The 25,953-nt window shown below is 47.1% G+C and overlaps 1 protein-coding gene across 1 annotated transcript in view; it reads left to right on the top strand.

The window, feature by feature from the left end:
* DMBT1 (deleted in malignant brain tumors 1) overlaps nucleotides 1–25,953 on the top strand; it is a 99,895-nt gene that overhangs the window by 63,703 nt on the left and 10,239 nt on the right. The window contains 29 exon segments of the mRNA XM_075506576.1: nucleotides 8–319; nucleotides 674–744; nucleotides 862–1,003; nucleotides 1,297–1,608; nucleotides 2,064–2,310; nucleotides 2,411–2,778; nucleotides 3,031–3,066; nucleotides 3,321–3,397; nucleotides 3,515–3,656; nucleotides 3,950–4,261; nucleotides 4,717–4,963; nucleotides 5,064–5,431; nucleotides 5,684–5,719; nucleotides 5,974–6,062; nucleotides 6,180–6,321; nucleotides 6,615–6,926; nucleotides 7,126–7,155; nucleotides 8,371–8,521; nucleotides 8,834–9,045; nucleotides 9,289–9,461; nucleotides 10,004–10,392; nucleotides 11,022–11,293; nucleotides 11,865–12,027; nucleotides 13,099–13,207; nucleotides 15,683–15,725; nucleotides 18,727–18,804; nucleotides 20,653–20,720; nucleotides 21,433–21,573; nucleotides 22,148–22,304. Coding sequence (XP_075362691.1) covers nucleotides 8–319; nucleotides 674–744; nucleotides 862–1,003; nucleotides 1,297–1,608; nucleotides 2,064–2,310; nucleotides 2,411–2,778; nucleotides 3,031–3,066; nucleotides 3,321–3,397; nucleotides 3,515–3,656; nucleotides 3,950–4,261; nucleotides 4,717–4,963; nucleotides 5,064–5,431; nucleotides 5,684–5,719; nucleotides 5,974–6,062; nucleotides 6,180–6,321; nucleotides 6,615–6,926; nucleotides 7,126–7,155; nucleotides 8,371–8,521; nucleotides 8,834–9,045; nucleotides 9,289–9,461; nucleotides 10,004–10,392; nucleotides 11,022–11,293; nucleotides 11,865–12,027; nucleotides 13,099–13,207; nucleotides 15,683–15,725; nucleotides 18,727–18,804; nucleotides 20,653–20,720; nucleotides 21,433–21,573; nucleotides 22,148–22,304 — 5,199 coding nt within the window.

Here is a 25,953-nt window from a genome sequence, read left to right as displayed (position 1 = left end):
ATCCCAGGTGCCCGCCTGCGGCTGTCCGGTGGGAGGAACGGCTGCGAGGGCCGCGTGGAGGTGTACAATGGCAGCAGCTGGGGGACGGTGTGTGACGACTGGTGGGACCTGAAGGATGCCCAGGTGGTGTGCCAGCAGCTGGGCTGCGGCGAGGCCACGGCCGCCCCAGGAAGTGCGCGCTTTGGCCGCGGCTCCGGACCCATCTTCCTGGACAACGTGCGGTGCCGTGGGGACGAGCCCTCCCTCCAGACGTGCAGGCACAACGGCTGGGGCGTGCACAACTGCGGGCACGGGGAGGACGCCAGCGTCATCTGTGCAGGTGCGTGGGCAGCAGAGGCCTCCGGCTCTCCCGCACATCCCACCAGGCGACTTTCGGTGCCCTCCCTTGGGAGCAGCTGTGCTTACCTCCCTCTGTACAGCCGGGGCGCAGCAGCAACGTTGGGGGCTTTTGCTGCCTGGTGCTGGAAGCAAATGTCATGCAAAAGCCCCATTTCTGCACACAGAGGGCACAGCGGGCTCTCCACGATCACAGGTGTAGGTGTTCAGTGCGTGGGCAAAGAGCAGGGTTGCGGGATCGTGGTGTGGGGAGGGTGGGGGTGCACCGGGGACATGCCAGGCTGGTGTCTGGAGGGGGAATGGCAGCACAGAGCTCCACACTCCCTTCACCCATTAGTGCTCCAGCCTTGCATTTCCATGTCCATGTCCATGTCCATGTCCATTGCCATTGCCATTGCCATGTCCATTGTCACGAGCCTGCTGCATTCGCTGCCCTTTCATTCACGCCATCTTCTTCCTTGCAGCTGCGCATCCAGCCCCTCCTACTGAATGGCCGTACACAACAGGTAATTTGTGCCCACCCAGCTTAGTCCCAGCCTTCCAGCGAGCCCCAGCCCGGCACCAGAGGAGACGAGGGCGGACATGCTGGCCTGCGCCTGCCCGGTGCAGGGCTGCTGCTCCCCTCTGCCCGTGACATCTCCAGGGTGCATGAGCGGTCCCCCTCAGGGTTGGACCACACTCAAGGTGTGCAAAGGGTTTTTCTACAAATGCCCCCATGCTCCAAGCACCTCTGCCCCCAGGCAGCTCCCACGGACGCCCCAGCAGGTCCCTGGGCAGGGCCAATCTGCCTTCTGCATACCCAGGGTCTTTGCTCAGCCACTGCCCTCCCCTAGTCCCTTCGGGTCTATGCCACCCCAGCTCACGGTCACTGCAGCCAAATCTCCAAAACAGCCCGGGAGGTGGGGATCGCAGGCGCCGGGCTGGCGGGACCCTGACCTGGTGCCATGTGCCGCATCCCAGGTGCCCGCCTGCGGCTGTCCGGTGGGAGGAACGGCTGCGAGGGCCGCGTGGAGGTGTACAATGGCAGCAGCTGGGGGACGGTGTGTGACGACTGGTGGGACCTGAAGGATGCCCAGGTGGTGTGCCAGCAGCTGGGCTGCGGCGAGGCCACGGCCGCCCCAGGAAGTGCGCGCTTTGGCCGCGGCTCCGGACCCATCTTCCTGGACAACGTGCGGTGCCGTGGGGACGAGCCCTCCCTCCAGACGTGCAGGCACAACGGCTGGGGCGTGCACAACTGCGGGCACGGGGAGGACGCCAGCGTCATCTGTGCAGGTGCGTGGGCAGCAGAGGCCTCCGGCTCTCCCGCACATCCCACCAGGCGACTTTCGGTGCCCTCCCTTGGGAGCAGCTGTGCTTACCTCCCTCTGTACAGCCGGGGCGCAGCAGCAACGTTGGGGGCTTTTGCTGCCTGGTGCTGGAAGCAAATGTCATGCAAAAGCCCCGTTTCTGCACACAGAGGGCACAGCGGGCTCTCCACGATCACAGGTGTAGGTGTTCAGTGCGTGGGCAAAGAGCAGGGTTGAGGGATCGTGGTGTGGGGAGGGTGGGGGTGCACCGGGGACATGCCAGGCTGGTGTCTGGAGGGGGAATGGCAGCACAGAGCTCCACACTCCCTTCACCCATTAGTGCTCCAGCCTTGCACTTCCATGTCCATGTCCATGTCCATCCATTGTCACGAGCCTGCTACATTCGCTACCCTTTCATTCACGCCATCTTCTTCCTTGCAGGTACACATCCAGCCCCTCCTACTGAATGGCCGTACGCAACAGGTAATTTGTGCCCACCCAGCTTGTTCCCAGCCTCGCAGCAAGCTCGAGCCAGGCACAAGAGGAGAGGAGGGCGGACGTGCTGGCCTGCGCCTGCCCGGTGCAAGGCCGCTGCTCCCCTCTGCCCGTGGCGAGGTGCCATGGCGTTTGGGGGCTGCTGCTGGCGAGGAGCTGAGCTGCTGCAGAAGGGCGGCTGCAGTGGTGACAGGTCCGAGCCCTGCTCTGTCAGCCACCCCGCGGCTCCTGGCTCTGGGGCAGCAAGTGCCAAGTGGATGGGAGTAATCCCTTCCCTCGATCCCGTACGCCAGCCAGGGCAGACCAGGATGCAGGTTGCTGCCCTGCTGTCAGGGCATGGCCGTGGTGTTGCAACGTCACGACACGGTGGCCACCACCCTTGCAGGCACCCTCTCAGGTCCCATGCACTCAAACACCTCCAGGGTGCAGGAGTGGTCCCATTCAGGGGATGGGCCACACTCAAGGTGTGCAAAGGGTTTCTCTAAAAACACCCCAGTGCCCCGAGCTGGCGGGACCCTGACCTGGTGCCATGGGCCTCAACCCTGCACGCACCTGCGGCTGTCCGGCGGGAGGAACGGCTGCAAGGGCCGCGTTGGAGGTCTGCAATGGCAGCAGCTGGGGGACGGTGTGCGACGACTTGTGGGACCTGAGCGATGCCCAGGTGGTGTGCCAGCAGCTGGGCTGTGGCCAGCCCATGGCCGTCCCAGGCGGTGCATGCTTTGGCCTCGGTTCCAGGCCTGTGTGAAACAGAGGAGTCATGATGGTCATTTCAACTGAATGAAAGACCTCCACATGATGTGAAGTGCCATACAACAGGGGCTCCTTGAAGACAGGCTAATTCGGGCTGCATGACATGCGCTGACTGTGTTCAGAACGTTTTTCGTTGACAACTAATTCTCACTTTCATCCATAGCTTCAGCACCCACCACAGGCTGGCCGTATTCAACAGGTAATTCACGCCCACCAGTCCCATCCTTGGCCTTGCAGCAACCATGCAGGCTTCCTGCTGGAGGGGCCCATCTGGGGACTGCAGGGTGCTGGGGTGGAGGGACCCTAACCCATGTGCCTCACCATGGTGCACAGGCAAAGAGCAGGACTGTGGGATGGCGGTGTGGGGAGGGTGGGGCAGCACCGGGGACGTGCCAGGCTGGTGTCTGGAGGGGGAATGGCAGCACAGAGCTCCACTCTCTCTTCACCCATTAGTGCTCCAGCCTTGCATGTCCATCTCCATGTCCATGTCCATGTCCATGCCCATTGCCATTGCTGTTGCCATGTCCATTGTCATGAGCCTGCTGCATTCGCTGCCCTTTCATTCACGCCATCTTCTTCCTTGCAGCTGCGCATCCAGCCCCTCCTACTGAATGGCCGTACGCAACAGGTAATTTGTGCCCACCCAGCTTAGTCCCAGCCTTCCAGCGAGCCCCAGCCCGGCACCAGAGGAGACGAGGGCGGACATGCTGGCCTGCGCCTGCCCGGTGCAGGGCTGCTGCTCCCCTCTGCCCGTGACATCTCCAGGGTGCATGAGCGGTCCCCCTCAGGGTTGGACCACACTCAAGGTGTGCAAAGGGTTTTTCTACAAATGCCCCCATGCTCCAAGCACCTCTGCCCCCAGGCAGCTCCCACGGACGCCCCAGCAGGTCCCTGGGCAGGGCCAATCTGCCTTCTGCATACCCAGGGTCTTTGCTCAGCCACTGCCCTCCCCTAGTCCCTTCGGGTCTATGCCACCCCAGCTCACGGTCACTGCAGCCAAATCTCCAAAACAGCCCGGGAGGTGGGGATCGCAGGCGCCGGGCTGGCGGGACCCTGACCTGGTGCCATGTGCCGCATCCCAGGTGCCCGCCTGCGGCTGTCCGGTGGGAGGAACGGCTGCGAGGGCCGCGTGGAGGTGTACAATGGCAGCAGCTGGGGGACGGTGTGTGACGACTGGTGGGACCTGAAGGATGCCCAGGTGGTGTGCCAGCAGCTGGGCTGCGGCGAGGCCACGGCCGCCCCAGGAAGTGCGCGCTTTGGCCGCGGCTCCGGACCCATCTTCCTGGACAACGTGCGGTGCCGTGGGGACGAGCCCTCCCTCCAGACGTGCAGGCACAACGGCTGGGGCGTGCACAACTGCGGGCACGGGGAGGACGCCAGCGTCATCTGTGCAGGTGCGTGGGCAGCAGAGGCCTCCGGCTCTCCCGCACATCCCACCAGGCGACTTTCGGTGCCCTCCCTTGGGAGCAGCTGTGCTTACCTCCCTCTGTACAGCCGGGGCGCAGCAGCAACGTTGGGGGCTTTTGCTGCCTGGTGCTGGAAGCAAATGTCATGCAAAAGCCCCGTTTCTGCACACAGAGGGCACAGCGGGCTCTCCACGATCACAGGTGTAGGTGTTCAGTGCGTGGGCAAAGAGCAGGGTTGAGGGATCGTGGTGTGGGGAGGGTGGGGGTGCACCGGGGACATGCCAGGCTGGTGTCTGGAGGGGGAATGGCAGCACAGAGCTCCACACTCCCTTCACCCATTAGTGCTCCAGCCTTGCACTTCCATGTCCATGTCCATGTCCATCCATTGTCACGAGCCTGCTACATTCGCTACCCTTTCATTCACGCCATCTTCTTCCTTGCAGGTACACATCCAGCCCCTCCTACTGAATGGCCGTACGCAACAGGTAATTTGTGCCCACCCAGCTTGTTCCCAGCCTCGCAGCAAGCTCGAGCCAGGCACAAGAGGAGAGGAGGGCGGACGTGCTGGCCTGCGCCTGCCCGGTGCAAGGCCGCTGCTCCCCTCTGCCCGTGGCGAGGTGCCATGGCGTTTGGGGGCTGCTGCTGGCGAGGAGCTGAGCTGCTGCAGAAGGGCGGCTGCAGTGGTGACAGGTCCGAGCCCTGCTCTGTCAGCCACCCCGCGGCTCCTGGCTCTGGGGCAGCAAGTGCCAAGTGGATGGGAGTAATCCCTTCCCTCGATCCCGTACGCCAGCCAGGGCAGACCAGGATGCAGGTTGCTGCCCTGCTGTCAGGGCATGGCCGTGGTGTTGCAACGTCACGACACGGTGGCCACCACCCTTGCAGGCACCCTCTCAGGTCCCATGCACTCAAACACCTCCAGGGTGCAGGAGTGGTCCCATTCAGGGGATGGGCCACACTCAAGGTGTGCAAAGGGTTTCTCTAAAAACACCCCAGTGCCCCGAGCTGGCGGGACCCTGACCTGGTGCCATGGGCCTCAACCCTGCACGCACCTGCGGCTGTCCGGCGGGAGGAACGGCTGCAAGGGCCGCGTTGGAGGTCTGCAATGGCAGCAGCTGGGGGACGGTGTGCGACGACTTGTGGGACCTGAGCGATGCCCAGGTGGTGTGCCAGCAGCTGGGCTGTGGCCAGCCCATGGCCGTCCCAGGCGGTGCATGCTTTGGCCTCGGTTCCAGGCCTGTGTGAAACAGAGGAGTCATGATGGTCATTTCAACTGAATGAAAGACCTCCACATGATGTGAAGTGCCATACAACAGGGGCTCCTTGAAGACAGGCTAATTCGGGCTGCATGACATGCGCTGACTGTGTTCAGAACATTTTTCGTTGACAACTAATTCTCACTTTCATCCGTAGCTTCAGCACCCACCACAGGCTGGCCGTATTCAACAGGTAATTCACGCCCACCAGTCCCATCCTTGGCCTTGCAGCAACCATGCAGGCTTCCTGCTGGAGGGGCCCGTCTGGGGACTGCAGGGTGCTGGGGTGGAGGGACCCTAACCCATGTGCCTCACCATGGTGCACAGGCAAAGAGCAGGACTGTGGGATGGCGGTGTGGGGAGGGTGGGGCAGCACCGGGGACGTGCCAGGCTGGTGACTGGAGGGGGAATGGCAGCACAGAGCTCCACTCTCTCTTCACCCATTAGTGCTCCAGCCTTGCATTTCCATGTCCATGTCCATGTCCATGTCCATTGCCATTGCCATTGCCATTGCCATTGCTGTTGCCATGTCCATTGTCACGAGCCTGCTGCATTCGCTGCCCTTTCATTCACGCCATCTTCTTCCTTGCAGCTGCGCATCCAGCCCCTCCTACTGAATGGCCGTACGCAACAGGTAATTTGTGCCCACCCAGCTTAGTCCCAGCCTTCCAGCGAGCCCCAGCCCGGCACCAGAGGAGAGGAGGGCGGACATGCTGGCCTGCGCCTGCCCGGTGCAGGGCTGCTGCTCCCCTCTGCCCGTGACATCTCCAGGGTGCATGAGCGGTCCCCCTCAGGGTTGGACCACACTCAAGGTGTGCAAAGGGTTTTTCTACAAATGCCCCCATGCTCCAAGCACCTCTGCCCCCAGGCAGCTCCCACGGACGCCCCAGCAGGTCCCTGGGCAGGGCCAATCTGCCTTCTGCATACCCAGGGTCTTTGCTCAGCCACTGCCCTCCCCTAGTCCCTTCGGGTCTATGCCACCCCAGCTCACGGTCACTGCAGCCAAATCTCCAAAACAGCCCGGGAGGTGGGGATCGCAGGCGCCGGGCTGGCGGAACCCTGACCTGGTGCCATGTGCCGCATCCCAGGTGCCCGCCTGCGGCTGTCCGGTGGGAGGAACGGCTGCGAGGGCCGCGTGGAGGTGTACAATGGCAGCAGCTGGGGGACGGTGTGTGACGACTGGTGGGACCTGAAGGATGCCCAGGTGGTGTGCCAGCAGCTGGGCTGCGGCGAGGCCACGGCCGCCCCAGGAAGTGCGCGCTTTGGCCGCGGCTCCGGACCCATCTTCCTGGACAACGTGCGGTGCCGTGGGGACGAGCCCTCCCTCCAGACGTGCAGGCACAACGGCTGGGGCGTGCACAACTGCGGGCACGTGGAGGACGCCAGCGTCATCTGTGCAGGTGTGTGGGCAGCGGAGGCAACCGGCTCTCCCTTGGAGCTCATATTCCTCTCTCCCCAGCCCCCTGTGTTCCCGTCCCCTCCTACCCGCAATCCCCATTGTGGTACCCTATGCCCCAAAGTGGGGCCATGTCTGCTCCCCAGCACCCTTCTCCTGAGCAACACGTCTCACTTGTGGCTCTACTTTCTCCACATCCACAGTTGCTCTGGTGACCCCAACGCCTCCATCAGGTAATGGTCTTCTGTGGCTCTTCTCACCTTTTTCATTTGTGGGCTTTTTTAAATTTTATTTTTGTTTCTATGGCAATATCACTTTAAACTTGCATGATAACTCTCAGACAGGCTGTGACACCCCCTTGCATTTCAGTGATGCTTATTTCGCATTTATGCCAATTGGCTGTGGGCAAGCCATTTCATCACTGGGCTGTTCAGCTGGGACAAGGCTTAGGAAGTGCTGTCGAAATCTCTAACTTTTAACCACATTCATCAGTATTGGCAGGGTGGTGTTCAAGTATTGCAATGTGTAGGTTTTGCTCTTCTGCTTACTAGAGCTGTTATGGTCTTCAGCCTGCTATTTTTGCATTAGAAAGCAGATTTTAGATTTAGAGCTTGACCATTCACAGTAGAAAATAGTACAAAAGTGAAGATGCCTGAGAGCCCGTCCGGTCTGATCAGAGGAAAGAGCAGTGTCTGGGTACAGCTGATGCTCCCAAGCTTGGAATAGCCCAAGAATCCCAAAATCCTGAGGCAGGGAGGAGTGTGCTGCACTGGGGGGTGACCCTGTGCAGGAATATAAAATGGGGCGTGTTGCCTTCATGTGTCACATCTTGTAGGAATTAAGTTCAGAGCTTGTGCTCACCTTCCTATAAGGAAACTTTTAGGATTATCTGTGTGTTTAACATAAGAATTATATGTCATTCATGCTGGCAGGAACATGAAAGCTTTTTGCAGCTATGCTTATAGGAGAAATGAGATATATTTAAGACTTGGGCCAGCAGCCTGGAGTGCTTATTTCAGTCTGAGACCATAAAATTACAGTTTTCTAGAAGACTTGCAACTTATTTATCCTCCAAAGTCCTTAGGGGAATAAAGAGAAGCAGCAGAGTAACTGAGGGGACGTTGTGTGTTCTGGAAGGTACTTCCATTTTGACTGTCATGACACCTCCCAGAATCAGACCTCGACTGCAGAAAGGAGAGACCAGAGCAGAAAGCATCAAGGTGTAATCAGCCCAGCCTGAAGAGGGTGGTCTCTACACCATGGATGTGACAGGGAATCCCAAATCTGACATGAAAGTAAACATAAAGCAAAAACAAATATTTGTTTTGATTTGGGTCATACAGAATATCACCTCCAGTCAGAAGGGAGACCTGGATGAGACACATACAGCTCAAGTACAGTTTTGTAGAGATTACTGTAAGTAAATTGTCTTCTGTTTCTTTCTGCAGCACCTTATTTTTGTGGTAGCTCAATCTCAAATTCCTCTGGGACACTGCAAAGTCCATTCTACCCTGGAAGTTATCCAAACAACGCTGACTGTGTGTGGGAAATACAAGTAGAGAACAATTTCCGTATTATGCTCACGTTTAGAGATATTGTGTAAGTAAAACATTGATTCCCTGGGCAAATAACAAAGTCAAAACTAACTTGAAAATTTTGAAAACTTATTTGAAACAGGCAACCTTCCCAATTTTAAAGATACTTTCAATAACATCCAGCAGTTGGAAGACCAGAACAAATTCTGGATTACTGTAGAATTTTCTGCTCACGATTTTCTGCTACAGCTACATACAAAACGAATAATACCTCTGCCCTGAAAACTTTGAGTGCTGAAAGATTTTATCACTTGTTAGGCAGTTAAATCAGAGTTTCTGAAATGCATTTGACAACGTGCTGATGTTTGTTCACCAGGATGCAAAGCGGCAGATGCCAGTATGACTACATTGAAGTCTATGACGGGCCTCCACACTCTTCCCCGCTTCTTGGGAGACTTTGTTCTGGTTCCTTTCCCACATACGTATCCTCTTCAAACATGATGACCGTTCGCTTTCACAGTGATTCTAGATACACCTTCAGAGGGTTTCAGGCTCACTACTCCTCCATTCCAGCAGATCACAACACTAGTAAGTTCCCAGTCAGTGTTTCTCAACAGACAAGCCTGTTTATTGCTTTTGTTCGCAAATAAATATTTGTGTATATTTAAAGATGTTAGGGAAATGAAACAATGTGTGTGAAATACGATGGGTTGGTGTGCGAACTGCCTACCTTCTAAATTAAGAAAAAAACAACATTTGGTTCAATTAGAACCTTTAATCATTAAAAAATTCTTGAAGTCACTAATATATTGTATCTTCTTCTTCTACCAGCCCTTCTGTGCTTGCCAGACTACATGCATGCAGTGGTTAGCAGAGACTATCTCCAGTCTCAAGGCTACTCGGCGCAGATGGTCACCCTGAATGACAATCGCTGTAAACCAACAGTCACATCACACGAGGTTATATTCAACATTCCCTACAACGGCTGTGGGACAATACGAGAGGTACGCTCACCATTGTGCACACCGAATTGCAGGACCTGCTTTGAAAAGAGTCATGAAAGGGCCATTGTGGTCCACAGTGCTAAGAAGTGAACCAAAAAGACCGGGAGTTTTTTAGTGCTTTAGCTTTCCATGCCTTAGGGAATCCCCATGCTTAATAGAAATGAGCTTCTAGGGAGGAAAGCATGGGAGGAAGTTATATGAACTTTCCGTGATTTAAAGTAGACGTAGTCTTGTAAGGTTTGCCTTGTGCCATGCAGGTTTGGGATGACTGTGTACTACGTGATTGGTGTTTTGTACAGATGTTCAATGAGTTGGCTCTGCCTTGGATTTAACAAAGACTTTTTCTCCACTGATTTCTGTTTAATTACATACTTCAGCAAGTTTATTTACAATGTTTGAGTAAAAAAGACCAACATCAAGCTTCTTGGTTTAAAGAGTTTAAGATGAATCTACATTTTTAAATTGCATATTACTCTATCAAAGCTTAGAACATGGAATGTGACAAAAATGCAATTCCTTATTTTAAATTACATGTTAAACAGGAGAACGTTGATACAATCAACTATTCCAACACAATCAAAGTTATATCTTCCGGGAACATAATCAAGAGGAAAAAGAATATTCACTTACATATCAGTTGCAAAATGCTACAGAACACATGGATGCAAATAATGTATGTTGCTGAGGATACTGTAGACGTGAATGAAAATCAGTTTGGAAGATATGACATGAACATCACTTTTTATGATTCCTCATCATTCTTGCGGCAAGTGCACGACTCCCCGTACTACATTGACTTGAACCAAAATTTGTACCTTCAAGCTTATCTTCACAGCTCTGACCCAAATCTGATCGTGTTTGTGGACACATGTGTGGCATCACCTGATCCTCATGATTTTAACACTCTGACCTATGATATAATCAAGAATGGGTAAGAGCTTTCTCAAGTCGTTAGAAGCACAGTTTTAATACCCTTTCTGCATTTATTTAAAAGAATAGAGCCAGTCTGAATTGGTTTAGATCTCATTATCAACAGAATGTTAAAAGGGGTCTTTGATTTTTTATTTTTACAGTATGAGCCTGGAAACAAGAAATGACATTTAGACCTTACAAACATTTCATTTCATTTACTTCATTCTTGTCCTATATGCAAAATTCAAAGTAGTGGGAGTGAGGCAGATGAGATGAGATAGTGAGAACTGGCAGCAGGAATCTATCGTCCTAGGCATTAAAAATTTTAGTAAAACCAGGTTAAGCATTGACTCATTTTTTTATGTCTCGTATAGCACAGACATTAGTAAGAGTCTGTTCTCCCCTCTTCACCACTTATAGTCTCTTTCTCTTGGAAAAAAAAAGAGTTGCCAATGCTCTAGCTTCTTCATAGGACTTAAATAAGTCTATATTTTAAAAGTCTGTACTATGCTATAAAAGTTGCATTTTTATCCCACTGTCTTCTTAGTACCTGGCTATGATATAAATTTGTTTTAATCTATTGTATTTTTGCAGGAATGTACATGTGTGTATCCATGAAGACTAATTCTCTGTTTCATTTCTTTCTAGATGTGTTAGAGATTCTTCCTATGCCACATACTACTCCCCCTACAGCCACTTTGCTCGGTTCAAATTTAATGCCTTTGAGTTCATTAGCCGCCATACGTTAGTCTACCTGCAGTGTGAGCTGGTGGTGTGCAGGCTCGGTGACTATTCCTCCCGCTGCTACCAGGGCTGTATTAATAGGTCCAAGAGAGATACAAGTTCTGCCACGGAAAAAGTGAATGTGACTGTTGGACCACTTCAGCGTCGAGAAGTGGGTGCTCAGAGTAGGAATACTGGTAAAGTCAAATAAATTTCTCTCATATTTACTCTAAGACTACTTCAGGCTTCAAGAACAGCCATAGATCTGCATTTCTGACATCTGTCACTGAAATCTGCTTTTGCTAACTTCGCCGTAAAAAGGAAGGGATTGCTTGGCTGACCCAAATGTCTACAAATCTCTTCTTCTTTCAACACCTTGCAAACACCCTGTTTTCACCTGCATGTATAAAAAGTATAACTGCTTTGGCTGTCCCAAAGGAGAGGTAGCGTGTAACCCATTTTAGTGCTATAATTCCATTGAACTAATTAGCTCCAGTCTGACTGTGTAACGTGATGGCCAGCTGCGAGCAAACTCCCAGCCTTCTTGAGAAACATTTAATTCCGTCAGTTGTCTTCTGCTTATGAAGTTTGCTTAGTTAAGTTGTCATCCCTGCTAATAGCCTGTTCAAATAGTTTAAAACAATGAATCTGTAAGAAGTTAGCTTATTTCTGACTCTGATCTGGGAACCATCCCTTCTAACGCAGCAGCTCTTTGTGCCCTGATCTTTAATATATTGAGACCAAAACCCCCTCTGCCTTCACTCGCAGGGCTGGACTCTTCCGTGCCTCCTCCCCAGGCGGTTCCTGCTGCTGGTGATAATCCCCTCACACCGGTCGTTGCTGCTGTTGCTATCCTGGCAGTTGTTGTTTTTGTTCTTGTCGGTTTTCTTGTGAGACCTGCGCTGAAGAAACCACTTTTGCATGGGGTAATGTGAGATCAAAGGTCATAACCATCCACTCAATGACTACAGGGCAAACATCATACATTATGAGCCGCCAAAATGCTTCACTGACGACAGTCACGTATATGCCATTTGTAAGAAGCTGTGATATCCTTACCTACAATGAATCCTAGCCTGTTACAATGCTTTAAAAGAACTTTGTAATCCTAACACCTTTCAAACGATTAAGAAATAATTCCAACGTTCATGTCACAAGTTGTTTGATACAATCATTATATCATTTTTCTCCTCTTTAATTCACTTCTCACATCCTTCTAAGACCATTTATCTAATGCCTCGAAATTTTGTGAGTTGGAGAGAAAATATGAATGAGGCATTAATAAATATTTCAAGGTTTATTAAAAGGGAGGAAGATTTAATTTGGGGAGAAGTAATAGGCCATGTCTGGAAAGGAAATGTAAAAATTGATCTTACCATGGCATCTGGAATTGTGGCTATACAATGTTCTAATTATTTTGAGTATTGTTTTTAATGCTAATTTTCTTATTGAAATAATAATGGATCTGTGCTTATTTATAAAATGCAGAGATTTCCAAGTGAAAGTAATCTGTTATGTAAGGAGTGTAATTTAAAATCAAAGGAAGGAACGTTTACAAAGCAATAATTCTATTCTGTCTTTCAAATTAATGTCTCTGTGATTAAAGTCCAAATTAATGTTTTACTGTGTTGAAGAGTGTGGTCTGTTGGATTAAAGATTCGCCAAGCGATGGACTGAGCCCCTGCTTCTGAAATACTACATAGGGAATTTCTAAATATCTTAATGCAGGCTTCAAAAGGAATGAGCTAGTTCTTCTTCTTTCTGCACATACAAATTTACAGAAATTATCTGTCCCTAGGAAGCCAGATTGCCGACTCTTGATTCAGAAATGCCTTTTCTTTTGGCTTCCATTACTTTCTCCTGGTGTCACACACAAAAGCAAAATTACCCACATTGTTCAGGGGACTCCTAAGGACCTGTCTATCCGCATTTCCCCCATCCCTGTGTTCCCTCCAAAGCACATGGCTGACTGAGTCCCTAGCATCCTCTCCCATCTAAGCAGGTCCCGCATCTGCTGCTGTTCCCACAGCATCACCAAAGATGAGGACCTCAGGAAAGGTGACAGGAGCTTCCCCTACGTGCCAGTGAGGAATAACTGTCTTCTCCAGCCAGTATGTTTCTCCATGTTATTAGAGAGAAAGCTTTCCCTCCAGTATTTGACTTTCTGCCTATCAGTTGTATTTTGAAACACTTCTACATACTGCTGTGAAGAGGTGTGTTTTATGTCTGTTTTGTATGAGTGTTGGGCACACCTCTGTGTGTGTGGCTACAGAAAGGCATTTTAATGGAGTTAAACTGTAAAGGGTGGGTAAAAAGTAAAATAAAATCTAGCAGCAAAGGTAAAACAAATGTCCAAACCTCCCAGAGAAGGCCTTGCAAGACTTCTTGGTTCCTCATTGATGACAGATGTATTTGCAAAGATAAGGAGCAACAGAGCACAAAAATCATCATGCCCTGAGAGGTCTAGAAAAAGTTCAATCATTTTAGTGTAATTTTAGTGCAATGAAAAGTTTCTCTTTTCTCTCCTGTCATTTCTGTTATCTTCTCATGACACATACCTGCTCCTGAGATCCCTACTATAGCCTTGGTCTCCTTCTCACTCCACATTGTGGCACTTGTCCCCATGAACACCACGGCCTGTTTCCCACACAGCCGCTAGGCCTCTGCTGCTGCCTCCATCCTCCATGCCAGCCTCCCCCGTGCCACCTCCTCTTCGGCCACGGGCACCACTGTTCACCCAGAGCATCCAAAAGCACATTAGCTGAAGCTTCCTCTGCACCCTCAGCACCACCACCTCAGCCCAACATCCCTGCAACAGATGTTTCCCTAACTTGCCTGGGCAATCTCTCCTCATGCTTAATGAGACTCACTATTGAAATTAGCATCATCGTTGAAAAGGCTTTTCACAATGCCTACCTTCGATTTTTCACTGTTGCCATTCAAGCCCCTTAGTTCTTGCCCTGTCCCTCCTAGCCATGGGGAGTCATTTTCTGCCCTTTCTCTTTAGGTGCATTTTACCTGTTTGAAGATTGATGTTTCTTCCATTAAGTTTTTGCTTCTCTAGATTAAATAAATCCAAATTCAAAAGATACTGAGCCATTAAAGGTGTTCTGTTTGCAATATTTAAGGCTGAACCACACAATCTGATTTAAAGGCTTGTCAAATCAATTGGAAGCCTTCCCATTGACATACATCCTAAACCAGACAAAACTGTAAATCTCACCCAAGAGATTAAATCTCAGTCAGGAAACATTTCAGGTCTCACCAATACGTCATTTAAATGTTGAAAGACAGTTCACACCTCCTTTTGAGAAAGAAGAGTTTTGTTCAATTTTTAATACTATTGGTTGCTGATCACAATAAAATTATTTAATTTCTTTTTTTCCATGGTTATATGCTTTGTGGTTGTGAGGACTTTGGCTTCTCAGGACTTACGCAGCCTTTCAGGGTGTGTTGTGCACATTCATATATCAGGCTGAAATATGCTGGAAATGCAAACAGCCAAATCCCACATAAACATTTACCAATGGTGCATAGAAACATGAAAAGCAAGGTCTGGGATTTTTGTCTTTCATGTCCTAGTTGAAAATACAGAGAATTAAAGCCAAAATATAAACTAAAATTGTTCTATTTGGTGTTTTGTTTTGTTTTCTCATTTATTCATTTTGTGTGGGATCAGTGCCAACCACATCGTGAAGGCTAGTGCCTGCAAACACAAGGATGTCACGAACCAGGAGTGTGTGGAGGCCACTGCCTTTGCTCTTTTTAAATGAGCTTTATGGAGGCTGCAGTTAGGCTTGTTGTTGTCACCTCCTCCACCCTCAGAGAAGACACACCAACCTTCACTCGGCAGGTTTTTGCTGTGAATGACTGTCTGACTTCGGTATTAGATTATTTAATTTCTTCCTAGTGTGTCTGTCACTACTCAACCATGTAGTACGTATTCGCTCACTCAGTAGAATGTACTTAACTGACAATCTCAGCACCAACTCCACGTGCTGTTTGCAACATCATGCTAAAATGCTTTGGAAGTGTCAACCTGTGTAGTGTGAGCTGTGTTGGGAGAGGATAATGACTGAATTACAGCACATACATCTAGACCATGTAGCCGCAAGTGTTCTTAACTCCGACAAAACTACACATCCCTGAACAACTTCCCTGAAGGGGCACTTGAGAAGGTTTTTTTCATGGAAAGAGAAAGGATCCATAGCAATTTGGTTTCAAATACATACACCTTTTTTGGTAAACAAATCATACAGACTCTATCAGTTCCTGCCATTATGCTGTTCCCAGTGTTATCATGCAACCTATTTGGCTAGTATTGGGGTTAAAGCAAAGCTCAGAAACAAAGTTCTTGTTTGGCTGTTTGCATGCTGAATTTCCTGTGCTTTGGTGTCCTGTTTATGTTTCTATTCTAATTTTGGAGTATGAAGCAGATAATTCAACTCTGTAGTCCTCCTTCCCAGGAACATACTATAAAAATATTTATAATTGGGTATAAATAAACATTGTTTTGTTTCTAGATCCCATAGCTCACAAGTAGATTCATTTTCCAGTGGTTAATAACAAATCCCCCTGTTTTGCAGATTGAGACTAAAATAATAGCTAATTCGGGTTTGCAGGACATGGGTAAGAAACACAGTTTTTCTTCTTTTTATTACTTTCTCCCTATGCCTTGCCATAGAAGCCCACAGATATTCACTGACATCAAGCTGAATTAAGTAGCTAAGCATAACCTTCTGCTCACAGTTCTGACTTAGGTGTCCTTTAATGCCTGAGACTGAACGCTTGCACCACATTCCAATTAAATAACTAAATGCATATATTCTGGAGATCACTTTCATTTGACTGATAATTTTATTTTTTTAAATAACTCCATCAGACACACCAACCATGGGCAAGCTTTTTTAACAGGATTGCACTAGAATCTACCTTGAATGGGAAATCAGGCAGACAGCCACTGCAGCTGGGTTGCTGAATTGTCCACCACGCTTAATAAACTCAGAAGAAAAAGCAAAGGAATTTTGTGAGACTGACCCACCACTGCCCTTTGTTTGTGACAAGTTCAAGATAAAAAGAATTGCAGTCCTTTGCTGTCCAGCATGCCTGAACCCAAGCACAATTTTTTGTACAATTTTTCGCACAATTGCTGTTAAATGCCTTATGTTACAAGGAGAAGAGATTTTCCTTATTTTTTTCTTTATTTTGGTAGTTTCCTTTTATTTGCATGGAGTTTTTAAATTTAATTTTTATTTGTTTTGGCAGTTTATATCTAGCTGGGAAAAACTAAGGAGATATTAAAATTCTCACAGAAGCATGTGTATTTTAGGAGATTTTCTATCTCAGGCTCAAGAACTATGACACAAAAAGAATATTTTAACAAAATCGAACCTAGCTGAGGAAACTTGTCAGTGACCCCAGCTGGTTCACTGCGAGTGAGATTTGTTTTCATTTCCTAGAAAAACACTTGGATCACCTCTTTTGCCTTGAGTCAGCTGGTACATATCCAAGCAGATTTTTCCGTATTCTTTCTGAAAGAAGTGAATTAGTCACAGGCTGTAATGTAGAAATTAATTGGACTGCTGCTGTTCTAAAGAGCCTGTCAAGTTTGAATGAATGCTGTCTTCTTTTTTGGGTTTTTTTTTCAGTTTTCAGAAACTATAGTCTCAGAGAGATGGCTTCTCTCTTTCCTCCTCTTTCTTTATGAAGACTGTGAGGGCTGTATTTTGTCCTCAGACATAGTCATGCAAACTTGTTGAGTCTAAGGAAGTTTTCTGTGGGTGGGCGAGTGTCTAAATAGAATAGATAAAATGTGGGTTTTGAACAGTTGCAGTCAGATGAGTGTTGCCTAGTAGCCTTGGAGGCTGAAATCCATCTGCTAGGATGGGGATGAAAGCCCAGGAGAAACCCATCTACTGGTGATGGGGATGTTTTTATGTTTTATATGTTTTTTACATGTTCTTATGTTTTTTCCATATGACTTTTTCCTTTCTTGCTTCTTTTTCCTCCCTTCTCATCCCTGCTCCTACCATGCAAGTCAAGTGCATGTCAAGATCTTGTTACTCCTTGCCTTATCTCCCTCATCCCTTCTGCTTATTGCTTTTTAGTTTAGACACTGAATAAAATTAGGCACTCAGTACAAAGACTAAATTTTCTTCTGTGCCTGACCAGTTGCTAGCACAAAAGGATCCTGACCTGAGAGCTGCTCATTTGCTGGACTTAATCTGGTTCTAAAAGGTCTATACACAGGTTCATCTGGGGATGTTGAGGTGTTTCTGAGGCCTTTGGCATTAGTTACCACCATCTTCCATTGCTAAGCCTGGATTCGAGCAGAGCTTTTTTGCATGAGATATGATGAAAATGGAGTTACGCTGATGTGAAGGCTCTGTTCTCCCATGCAAAGAGGTGGTAAGGAGCATGACTTAATATTAATGTAGTGAAGCCAGGCCTTCTTTCCAAAATGCTGGATTCTGCCGTCCCTAGTCTAGGCTCAGAAAGCCAACTGTGAAGCCTCAGTTACAGGAAGGTGGCCAAAACCTGTTGCTTCAGTTTCTTTTCAAGCTCCTGGGCAGCTTGGGCAGAGTGCATTTGAAAGCTGCACACTGTGCATGTAGAGTAAACACTTGATCTGAGCCTTGCCAGTGCGAAACAAGCCTTCTTTGTTTAAAAAGTTCACTGGATTTCTCTAAGGAATGCATTGTTGAGGAAGACAAGTGGACTACTGTCTGCCAACACTGCAAGGATTAATCCAGGCGTCACATGAGATGCTTCCCGAAGGCTGTGAAGTATGACAGCTGGGATGACACTTACAGACCAAGCTGAAAATTAACTGTTTGAAATACAGGCTAGAATTTGTACAGGCTTGAGGGGTTTCTGGCATTGCATTTTGAAAAAAAGCATTTTGTTTCCTAGTAGATAAGGCAGTCCATTGCCCCAGTAATGTTTACAGCTGCAGGCACTCTGGTGCCCAGGGCCTGGATGTGTGAGCCATGGGAGCATAGTGCTAAGACCTCAGCTCACTCGTGGTACCCCTGCCCCGAGAGGTTCCCCAGACAGGGATTTCCTTGCTGGGGCTCGCCCTGTCCAGGCTCCTGGACAGCACAAGTGGACCAGGGCGGGAGGTGCTGCAAATCCCTGTAACCTTCTCAGCCCACAGAGCAACCCCGATGGACCCCGGGCAGAGCCACCACCACGGACGTGGGCTGGGGTGACCAGGGGATGGGGGAACACAACCACTCCCAGCTCTACTTCGGGACAGTAGAGAAACTGAGAGGTGGAAAAAAGTCTGCCATCATTTTTCTCTTGGCATCACTAATTTTGTCCCTGGCTGCATGCTGCTGGCTCCTTTTGGGCCAGTGGTTGCCATTGGATATGCCAAGGGGAGGGTTTAACCACTGGTCCCATAGAAGAGAAGGGCTGCAAACAATAATTAAGGTAACCGAAAAATCAAGGTATTATAAATAAACCCTTGCCAAAAAAAATTAAAAGAATGTTTTTAAAAGTTAAAAGTATCTCCATTGTACGAAATTACTAACTTCTTTAAAAAAAATACGGCTGGTCAAACTGCAGCGCACACCCCTTTAAATGCACGTGCTTATAAATTCTGAAACATGTTTTATCAGCGTTACAGGGAACCTGCTTAACATGAGTCCCATGGTGATGGCTGTTTGGATGCTACTGCTGCATGGAGGATGTCTGCAGGGGTCAGGTACTGTGCCTTATGCTATTCAGCACTACCTACCTGTCTTGCATTTTCCTCTAAAATCAATATTGGCAAATTTTGTGACCTGTATCAAAGCCCACTCAAACCAGTAGATGTCATGGGTGTTTAGTGGACTTGAGGACTGAAGATGCCACCAAATATTTTAATTATTTCTTTTAATGTAATGTATAAAACACATGTATTTTAATGCATCGTAGGAAAAAATACATAACGGTAAGTAATTAATTTTCTTTAGTGCACTGGAGGGGCTTAGACAAAAATACAATGACACACTGAAAGGGGACCCCAGCAAGCAGGTAAAGAGCATTTGGTAAAAGCATGGTGAGCTGCATATGTGTAGCAGGTTAGTCACAGCCTAGAGGTTAGACACAGCCTAGGTATGAATTACTGCTTTGGATACACCAGTGTCAGCAGATCTGTTCCTTATAGTGAGGTGTTTGTCTGTGACACAGTTTCTGTGAGCTTTGAGAATAATATTAATCAATGCGGGTAATAATCTGGAAGTAGTTCAGAGCCAAGGGGTAACACCGTGGTCTTCACTGTGCAGATCTTCAGCTGGAAGCCATGCAGCATATGTGCACCCAGTGCAAAAGTAATCCCTAAGGGGCCACATGTATTCACTTTTTACCTCAATAAGTGAAACACCAAAGGCAGTGACCTTCTGCTGTGCTGTTCTGAGTCCAGCTTGTTTAGTCCATTGCTGGCCACACAAAACACAATATGACATGCTGGAGTCCCCACCAGATGATGATGGCATTGTGTGAGTATAACTGTAACTTTATGCAACTGCCATAAGGACACTCAGATGCCTCACCCTTGGAAGAAACTTTAAAATCAGGCCCAAAACCACAGGAACTCAAGTCTGGTGAGCAGCACAGGTTACAGCACACTTTCCCTGCTGATGGCCTCCTTAGAGAGCTTTTCCTCCAATAGCCTGAGACTGTGGGGGTCATTGAAAACACATCAGTCACTATAATAGTTGATCTAATTTCCTTTCGTCTTCCAAAGAATCGTCCCTGAGGCTAGTGAATGGGTAGAACAGATGTTCTACACCTCTGGGAGAAGCTCTGTTTGGTGACGGCACAGAGGAAATCCTCCTGGATGAAGTGCAGTGCCAAGGGGGTGAAGCTCTCCTCTGGCAGTGTTCCCATAAAGGATGGTTCGTCAATCACGGTTTTCATCAGGAAGATGCTGGTGTCATCTGTGCAGATAACTTCTGATTTATTGATGCCAGCAATCAATAGCATGTTATACACATCTGCTGGACTGAGATGCTGGTGCTCAGCAAAAAGGAACTAAACTACCAAAATCATTGTCAAGCTCTTCAGGACATCCCCAAACTGTTCTCCTGCATTTCAGCAAATACTTCTTAAGAGAGAACTATAACCCACGTGTTAGCCCCCACACTCAAAATCTTTAAGTAGTAAACTCTAAGGAGCAAGACAGTTACATTTCCTTTTTTTTGGTAGAGCATAATGCCATCCCATGGTATAATTCCATAAGGTTTACCCACCTTCCCATTCCCATTGCTTCCTAACTAAAGAATGAATTCAACCGATTGTTCATAAGAATCACAGAGAAACTAACTAGCGATTTCCTTATGTGGTGTTGAAAAACATCTTTCATGAGACATATTACTGTATTTGCAAAACACGTGCTACTATCCATTTAAAAATATAAATAACCCTATAAAGACAAAATTTTGATGTACTGAGAGCTGGTTTGTGGGTTTTTCTAGCAGTGTGGGTATGTAGATAATTTCTGTTCCTTTTGTTCAGTGCACATTGTTAAAAATGTGAACTTTCTCACTCTTTTCTTTTTTTTTTTTCCCAGCTTCTTTGATGTCTGAAGTTCCCTGTAATTTTCATCTCCTGTATATCTTTATTGATTTCACTGATGAAGTAAATTTTCCCTAATATAGTCATTTAGAACCAACATACAGTTTATGAAGAGGAATATTTGTAAATCCTTTTGTCACGATGAGATAATACACCAATGTAGCCCAGGTATCAAAGAGACGACCAGCTTTTCTATTCTGTTACTGCTTAACAGAGAATAAAGTCAAGAACTTCCCCAAGTTACATCCATCTAAATGTTAAGTCTGGGTAAATTAGGGTTGACTTTGTATATACAGAGTAACGTGGAAGTTCGCACCTAACATTTACTCAGAGCAGTTCTGCTGTGGATCCTGTGCTGCAGAGCTTGAATTATTCAGGAATATCACTGTCTTCAGATAGAGTAGGTACGTGCTTTAGGAGCATAGCCTTGCCCCAGGGACTCTGAAAACAAGGAACACCTAAGCAGGTTGAAAACACTTGTTCATACTTATCTAATGAAATGGAATGACACAGAGGTCTATCTTACAACCTGCTTTGTACCACCTTAATTCCTCCTTCACAAAAAATATCTTTGACAGTGTCAGCTAAGATTATGAAGTGCAGCAGTACAGGCACAGAGCCAGCTGGGTAGATGACAGCATTGCAGGAAAGGATCTGGGATTCCTGGTGGACAAGTAGTTGACCATGAGCCAACAATGTGCCCTTTGAGCGTTGCCAGCGGGTCAAAAGAGGTGATCCTTCCCCTCTACTCAGTTCTGGTGAGACAGATCTGTAGCACCACATCCAGTACAAGAGTGTGGCTTCCCCATACAAGAGAGGCAAGGGCATCCTGGAGCAAGTCCAGCAAAGGGTCATCAAAATGTTCAGGGAGTTGGAGTACAAGATGTACAAGGAGATGCTGATGGACTTGGGCTTGGTCAGTGTTAAGAGTGTGAAGGGGGGATTTTATTGCCATCTACAGCCACCTACTGGGAGGGTGCAGAGAAGATGGAGCCAGTCTCTTCTCAGAGGTGCACAGCAACAGGACAAGAGGCAACAGGCACGAGTCAGAACTCGGGAAATTCCACCTGAATTATAAAGGAAAAGAATTGTTTTACCATGAGGTGGTCAAACACTGGAACAGGGACCCAGAGAAGCTATGGGATCTCCATCCTTGGAGGTATTAAATGCTTTCATAGGCATGACCCAGAACAATCTGCTCTGGACCTGCTTCAAGCAGGGGCTGGACCAGACACCTCTGGAGGCCCCTACCAACCTGCATAAGTCTCTGATTCTGTCTTTTCATGAAGTGCCCAGGTTCAGGGAAATTCTCTTTTTTTCTTTCAAAGAAATGTCAGTGAGGTTGGTGAATGGATGGAACCAATGTGAAGGGCATGTTGAAATATTTTACAAAGGAACCTGGGGGACCATTTGTGATGATTTCTGGGATGTAAGTGATGCAGAAGTTGTCTGTAACCAGCAGGTTTGTGGACATGCTGTATCATCTCCAGGAGATGTCACCTTTACTCACAGCCCAAAAAATATTGTCAAGGATGATGTGCAGTGCAGAGGGAATGCGAACTACCTGTGGGAATGTTCTTAGAGGGGGTGGTATAGAGAGAAATGTGACAGCCACTGCCTCTCAGCAGTATTACGGCTGTCTTGCCAGTAACAAGGCTCTATCCTACACAGAGAATTTCCCTCTTTTTTTTTAATCCATATTTGTCATTGCAAACTTCCATCCAGCTAACACTCAAAAAGTTTTAGACCATTTTAATCAGTGTCACTCAGAGTCCATCCAATACTTTCATACTACCATCACATTATTTTAAGCATCTGTAATCTGTATTAACCAATTCTATTTGCTTATTTCCAAGACTAGGGAGGAGTACCAAAAAGCAATCCCGAGACACATTCTGCCTTTACAGAACCAACAAGCTTTCACACAGGAGACTTTTCATGAACACAAGGTCCTAATCCCACACACCTCACCTTGACAAAGCTCCTATTGTATGCTTTGCAGACTATTTATTTGAGTTAGATAACCAGGATAAAACAAATCCAAAGGTTTAGAGTCACAACTCTTTGCAGCCCAGGGGCAGGGAGCAACAAGAAGGAACCAGGGCTCTGTCAGATCCTTCGGAAGAAGGACGTGTCATGCTCAGACTTCTGGCAGTCCTAGGTCCTTACCCAAATTTAACCCTGGCAACTTTTTTTAATATCTGTCAGATGGTAAAAAAGTTGCAAAGTCTTATCCTGTTCTCCATTGATTTTTAAGTTGCTAGCAAGGAAAGTCAGCTCATAATCTCATGTCTCCTCATTTTTGTCATTTTCAGAACATATGTATTACAAAGAGCTTAATTAACCAGTTGTTGAACACTATCTGAAAAAAAATAGGTTTTGCAAAGAAGGGTGACGTATTATCATAGAATCACAGAATCACAGAATTTTTGTGAGCTGGAAGGGACCCATAAGGATCGAGTACAACTCCCTGCTCCTCGCAGGACTACTTAAAACTAAACATATGACTAAGAGCGTCATCCAGACGCTCCTTGAACTCTGACAGGCTTGGTGCCATGACCTCTTCCCTGGGGAGCCTGTTCCAGTGACCGACCATCCTCTCAGTGAAGAACCTGCTCTAAAAAATATAGTTAATTTTACAAAAACTGTGATTACTAAAATGTGTATTTTGTCTATTTCCTCCTCTCACAGATTCTATGGGAACTGATATACCTGGCAATTTCTATTTCATATTTATTCAACCATTTCTATCTTGAAACAATTTTCCCTAGCATAAGCAACTTCCTGTTCAAATGATTACCAATTTCCATCTTATTTAGTTTCTTCAGTAGTTTATGTATGAGAACTTCTTAAAATATAGTATATTTTGACCACAATGAAAGCAGTAGTACTGATTTACATAGTTTTCATGGGGCTAACCACAGATTTTTAATCTTTAAGGAGAATTAATAATTGAAATTGAAATGTATATCTGGTTCGCCAGAGTACTGAAAAGATGGGACCTTTTGTGTGTGAAAAACTTCTTCACTGGGCCAGGTTGCTAAAAGTCCAAAGTCTTAAAAAAGAAAAGGCATTGCATAAAACTGCATTTTTCATTTATCTGTTGGGTAGAGTTACTTCGCACACACAAAAAAATCTGAGATATTTTTTCCACTTTCTAATGAAACTCAAAGGCCTTTAAGTGATACTAAAATGCATGAAGAAAAGAGAATTTAGTTATAAGAAATTCATGGTCACATTGTGTTACTTTGGCTTGTAAGCCAAAGTTACTTTCCACGTTCATCTCTTGGTCGCTCTTGTCTCGATGAGTAAAACATTGATTCTGCCTCTACCAATTTTAATACTTCACTGTTTATATATCAATAGATAAATACCCACTAGCATTTATCTAACATAGGTAATTTCTTTCTTTACTATAAATTTCATAACCAGTATTCAGCTGGGAATGAAAACCTGATTTAAGTAACTGTGAACACCTGCCTGGCGCAAGCAGGGTTTGGTTCAAACAGTGACCCAGGAAACACCAAGTGATGGCAAATTGTCCCCCAATGACACTAGATCTGCTGGCACTAATCAAATTGCTCTCTCCACCTTCCCTGCAGAGGAAAGACCAGGAGAGAATCCAATACCCAGCATGACATACAGAATCAGCTCCAGGATTACGCCAGAATTTTAACTTAGCAGTTTGGTAGCCTACAAAGTCTTATCTCCTTCTCTCTTCTCTTTCACAGAAGTGTCCATGAGGCTGATAAATGTTAGAAACAGATGAGAAGGTCGTGTCAAAGTCTATTACAAAAGAAGCTGGGGGACACTCTGTGATGACTTCTGGGACATAAATGATGTGCAGGTCATGTGCAGACAGCTGGGATGTGGAAAAGCTCTCTGCACTGGGAAATGTACATTTCATTCCAGGATCAAGGAACATTTTCCTGGATGATGTGCAGTGCCATGGAAATTAACCCTACCTGTGGGAATGCTCTCATACAGGACAGTCAACACATAACTGTGGCCACAGAGAAGATGCCAGTGTGCTTTGCTCAGGTACATTTGGCATGATTTTATTTATGTAAAATTGTGAATTGTGTAAATTGCACATCTAATCATCAGCCTGAGACAAGGCTTATAGCAACAAAGCCAGCAGAGCTGTAAGTGTGCGACACAAGAGAAGCACAGTGAAGGCAGAAGCGAACCGAGAGCCCGATTGCCTCTTTCTGTTCTCCTTCACATGTGGTTACTGGGAGCAAGAGCAGGTGTTGCATGCTCAGGAAAGGTCTTCTGGTCTGGGATGCTCAAAATATGCTACTGGTGGCAAGTCAGCAACATTGATGGGAGTGTAGAAAGGAGATGCATTATGTTTTGTGCAAGATACTGGAGGAGGAAGTGGCTTGGTAAACACCTCACACTTTGGGTTTCACAGGGGTGTTACTCCCATAAGAATCCTAAGGTAATCAGATACCACCAGCTATAGCACAGATATCCAGATTTGTGTGTGTTCAAACTGAACCCTTCCCATGCCTCTCCAGAACATCATTTTTAACTGGTTTGGGTTGTGGTTTTTTGGTTGTGGTTGTTTGTTTTTTTTTTTTCATTTCAAGAATTTCCCATAAGATGCATTTCGAAGTATAGCTGAAAAATCATTAGGAGTTGAGCCCGTGATGCAAAATAGTTTCTTGCTACACTTCTGTGGACTATTTGAGACATAACAAATATGAATCTCATACCTATTTGCCAGCTCAACTCATCACTTTTCTCTCTGGTTGTTCTTACAGGGTCTGCAGAATAAAGAGAGGGGATGAAGATGTACATTACCTTTAAGCCTGGTAAATTGCTGAGGCATCTACAAGAAATCTCAGCAGGCAGTTTCACCTTACAGATCCCCAGTCTCCATGAGAAATTGATTTATCAGTGAGGAATGACGAGGAAAGCCTCTTTCCAATGAATTTTATCTATTACAAACTGTCACGGAAGGAGTGAGAGTGCACTTCACTCGAAAGACAGAAGTAAAAATATAGTTTATTGATATAGAATAGGGAGTTAACAAAGTTCAATGCGACAGTGTTTTAACAAGATTCGATGGCAATGTACACTTGATCATTTACTGCATAGAGGACAGGGTCAGACAAAACTGTCAGGGAGACCCTCCCGTTGAGTCATGAGGTTCGGAGAAGGATCCCCTTGCTTTCTAAACTCCTTCTTAGAGAGGAGTCTAGGTGCGGCTAGATCCAGTCCTAGTCCCAGACTTGGTCAATGGTTTATGTCTAAAGGCTTATATATGTGCTATCACTTAGCTAAGGTT

The sequence above is a fragment of the Mycteria americana genome, chromosome 6 (assembly GCF_035582795.1).
Source record: "Mycteria americana isolate JAX WOST 10 ecotype Jacksonville Zoo and Gardens chromosome 6, USCA_MyAme_1.0, whole genome shotgun sequence".
NCBI classification, from domain to species: domain Eukaryota; kingdom Metazoa; phylum Chordata; class Aves; order Ciconiiformes; family Ciconiidae; genus Mycteria; species Mycteria americana.
This window is presented reverse-complemented; position numbering and strand designations above follow the sequence as displayed.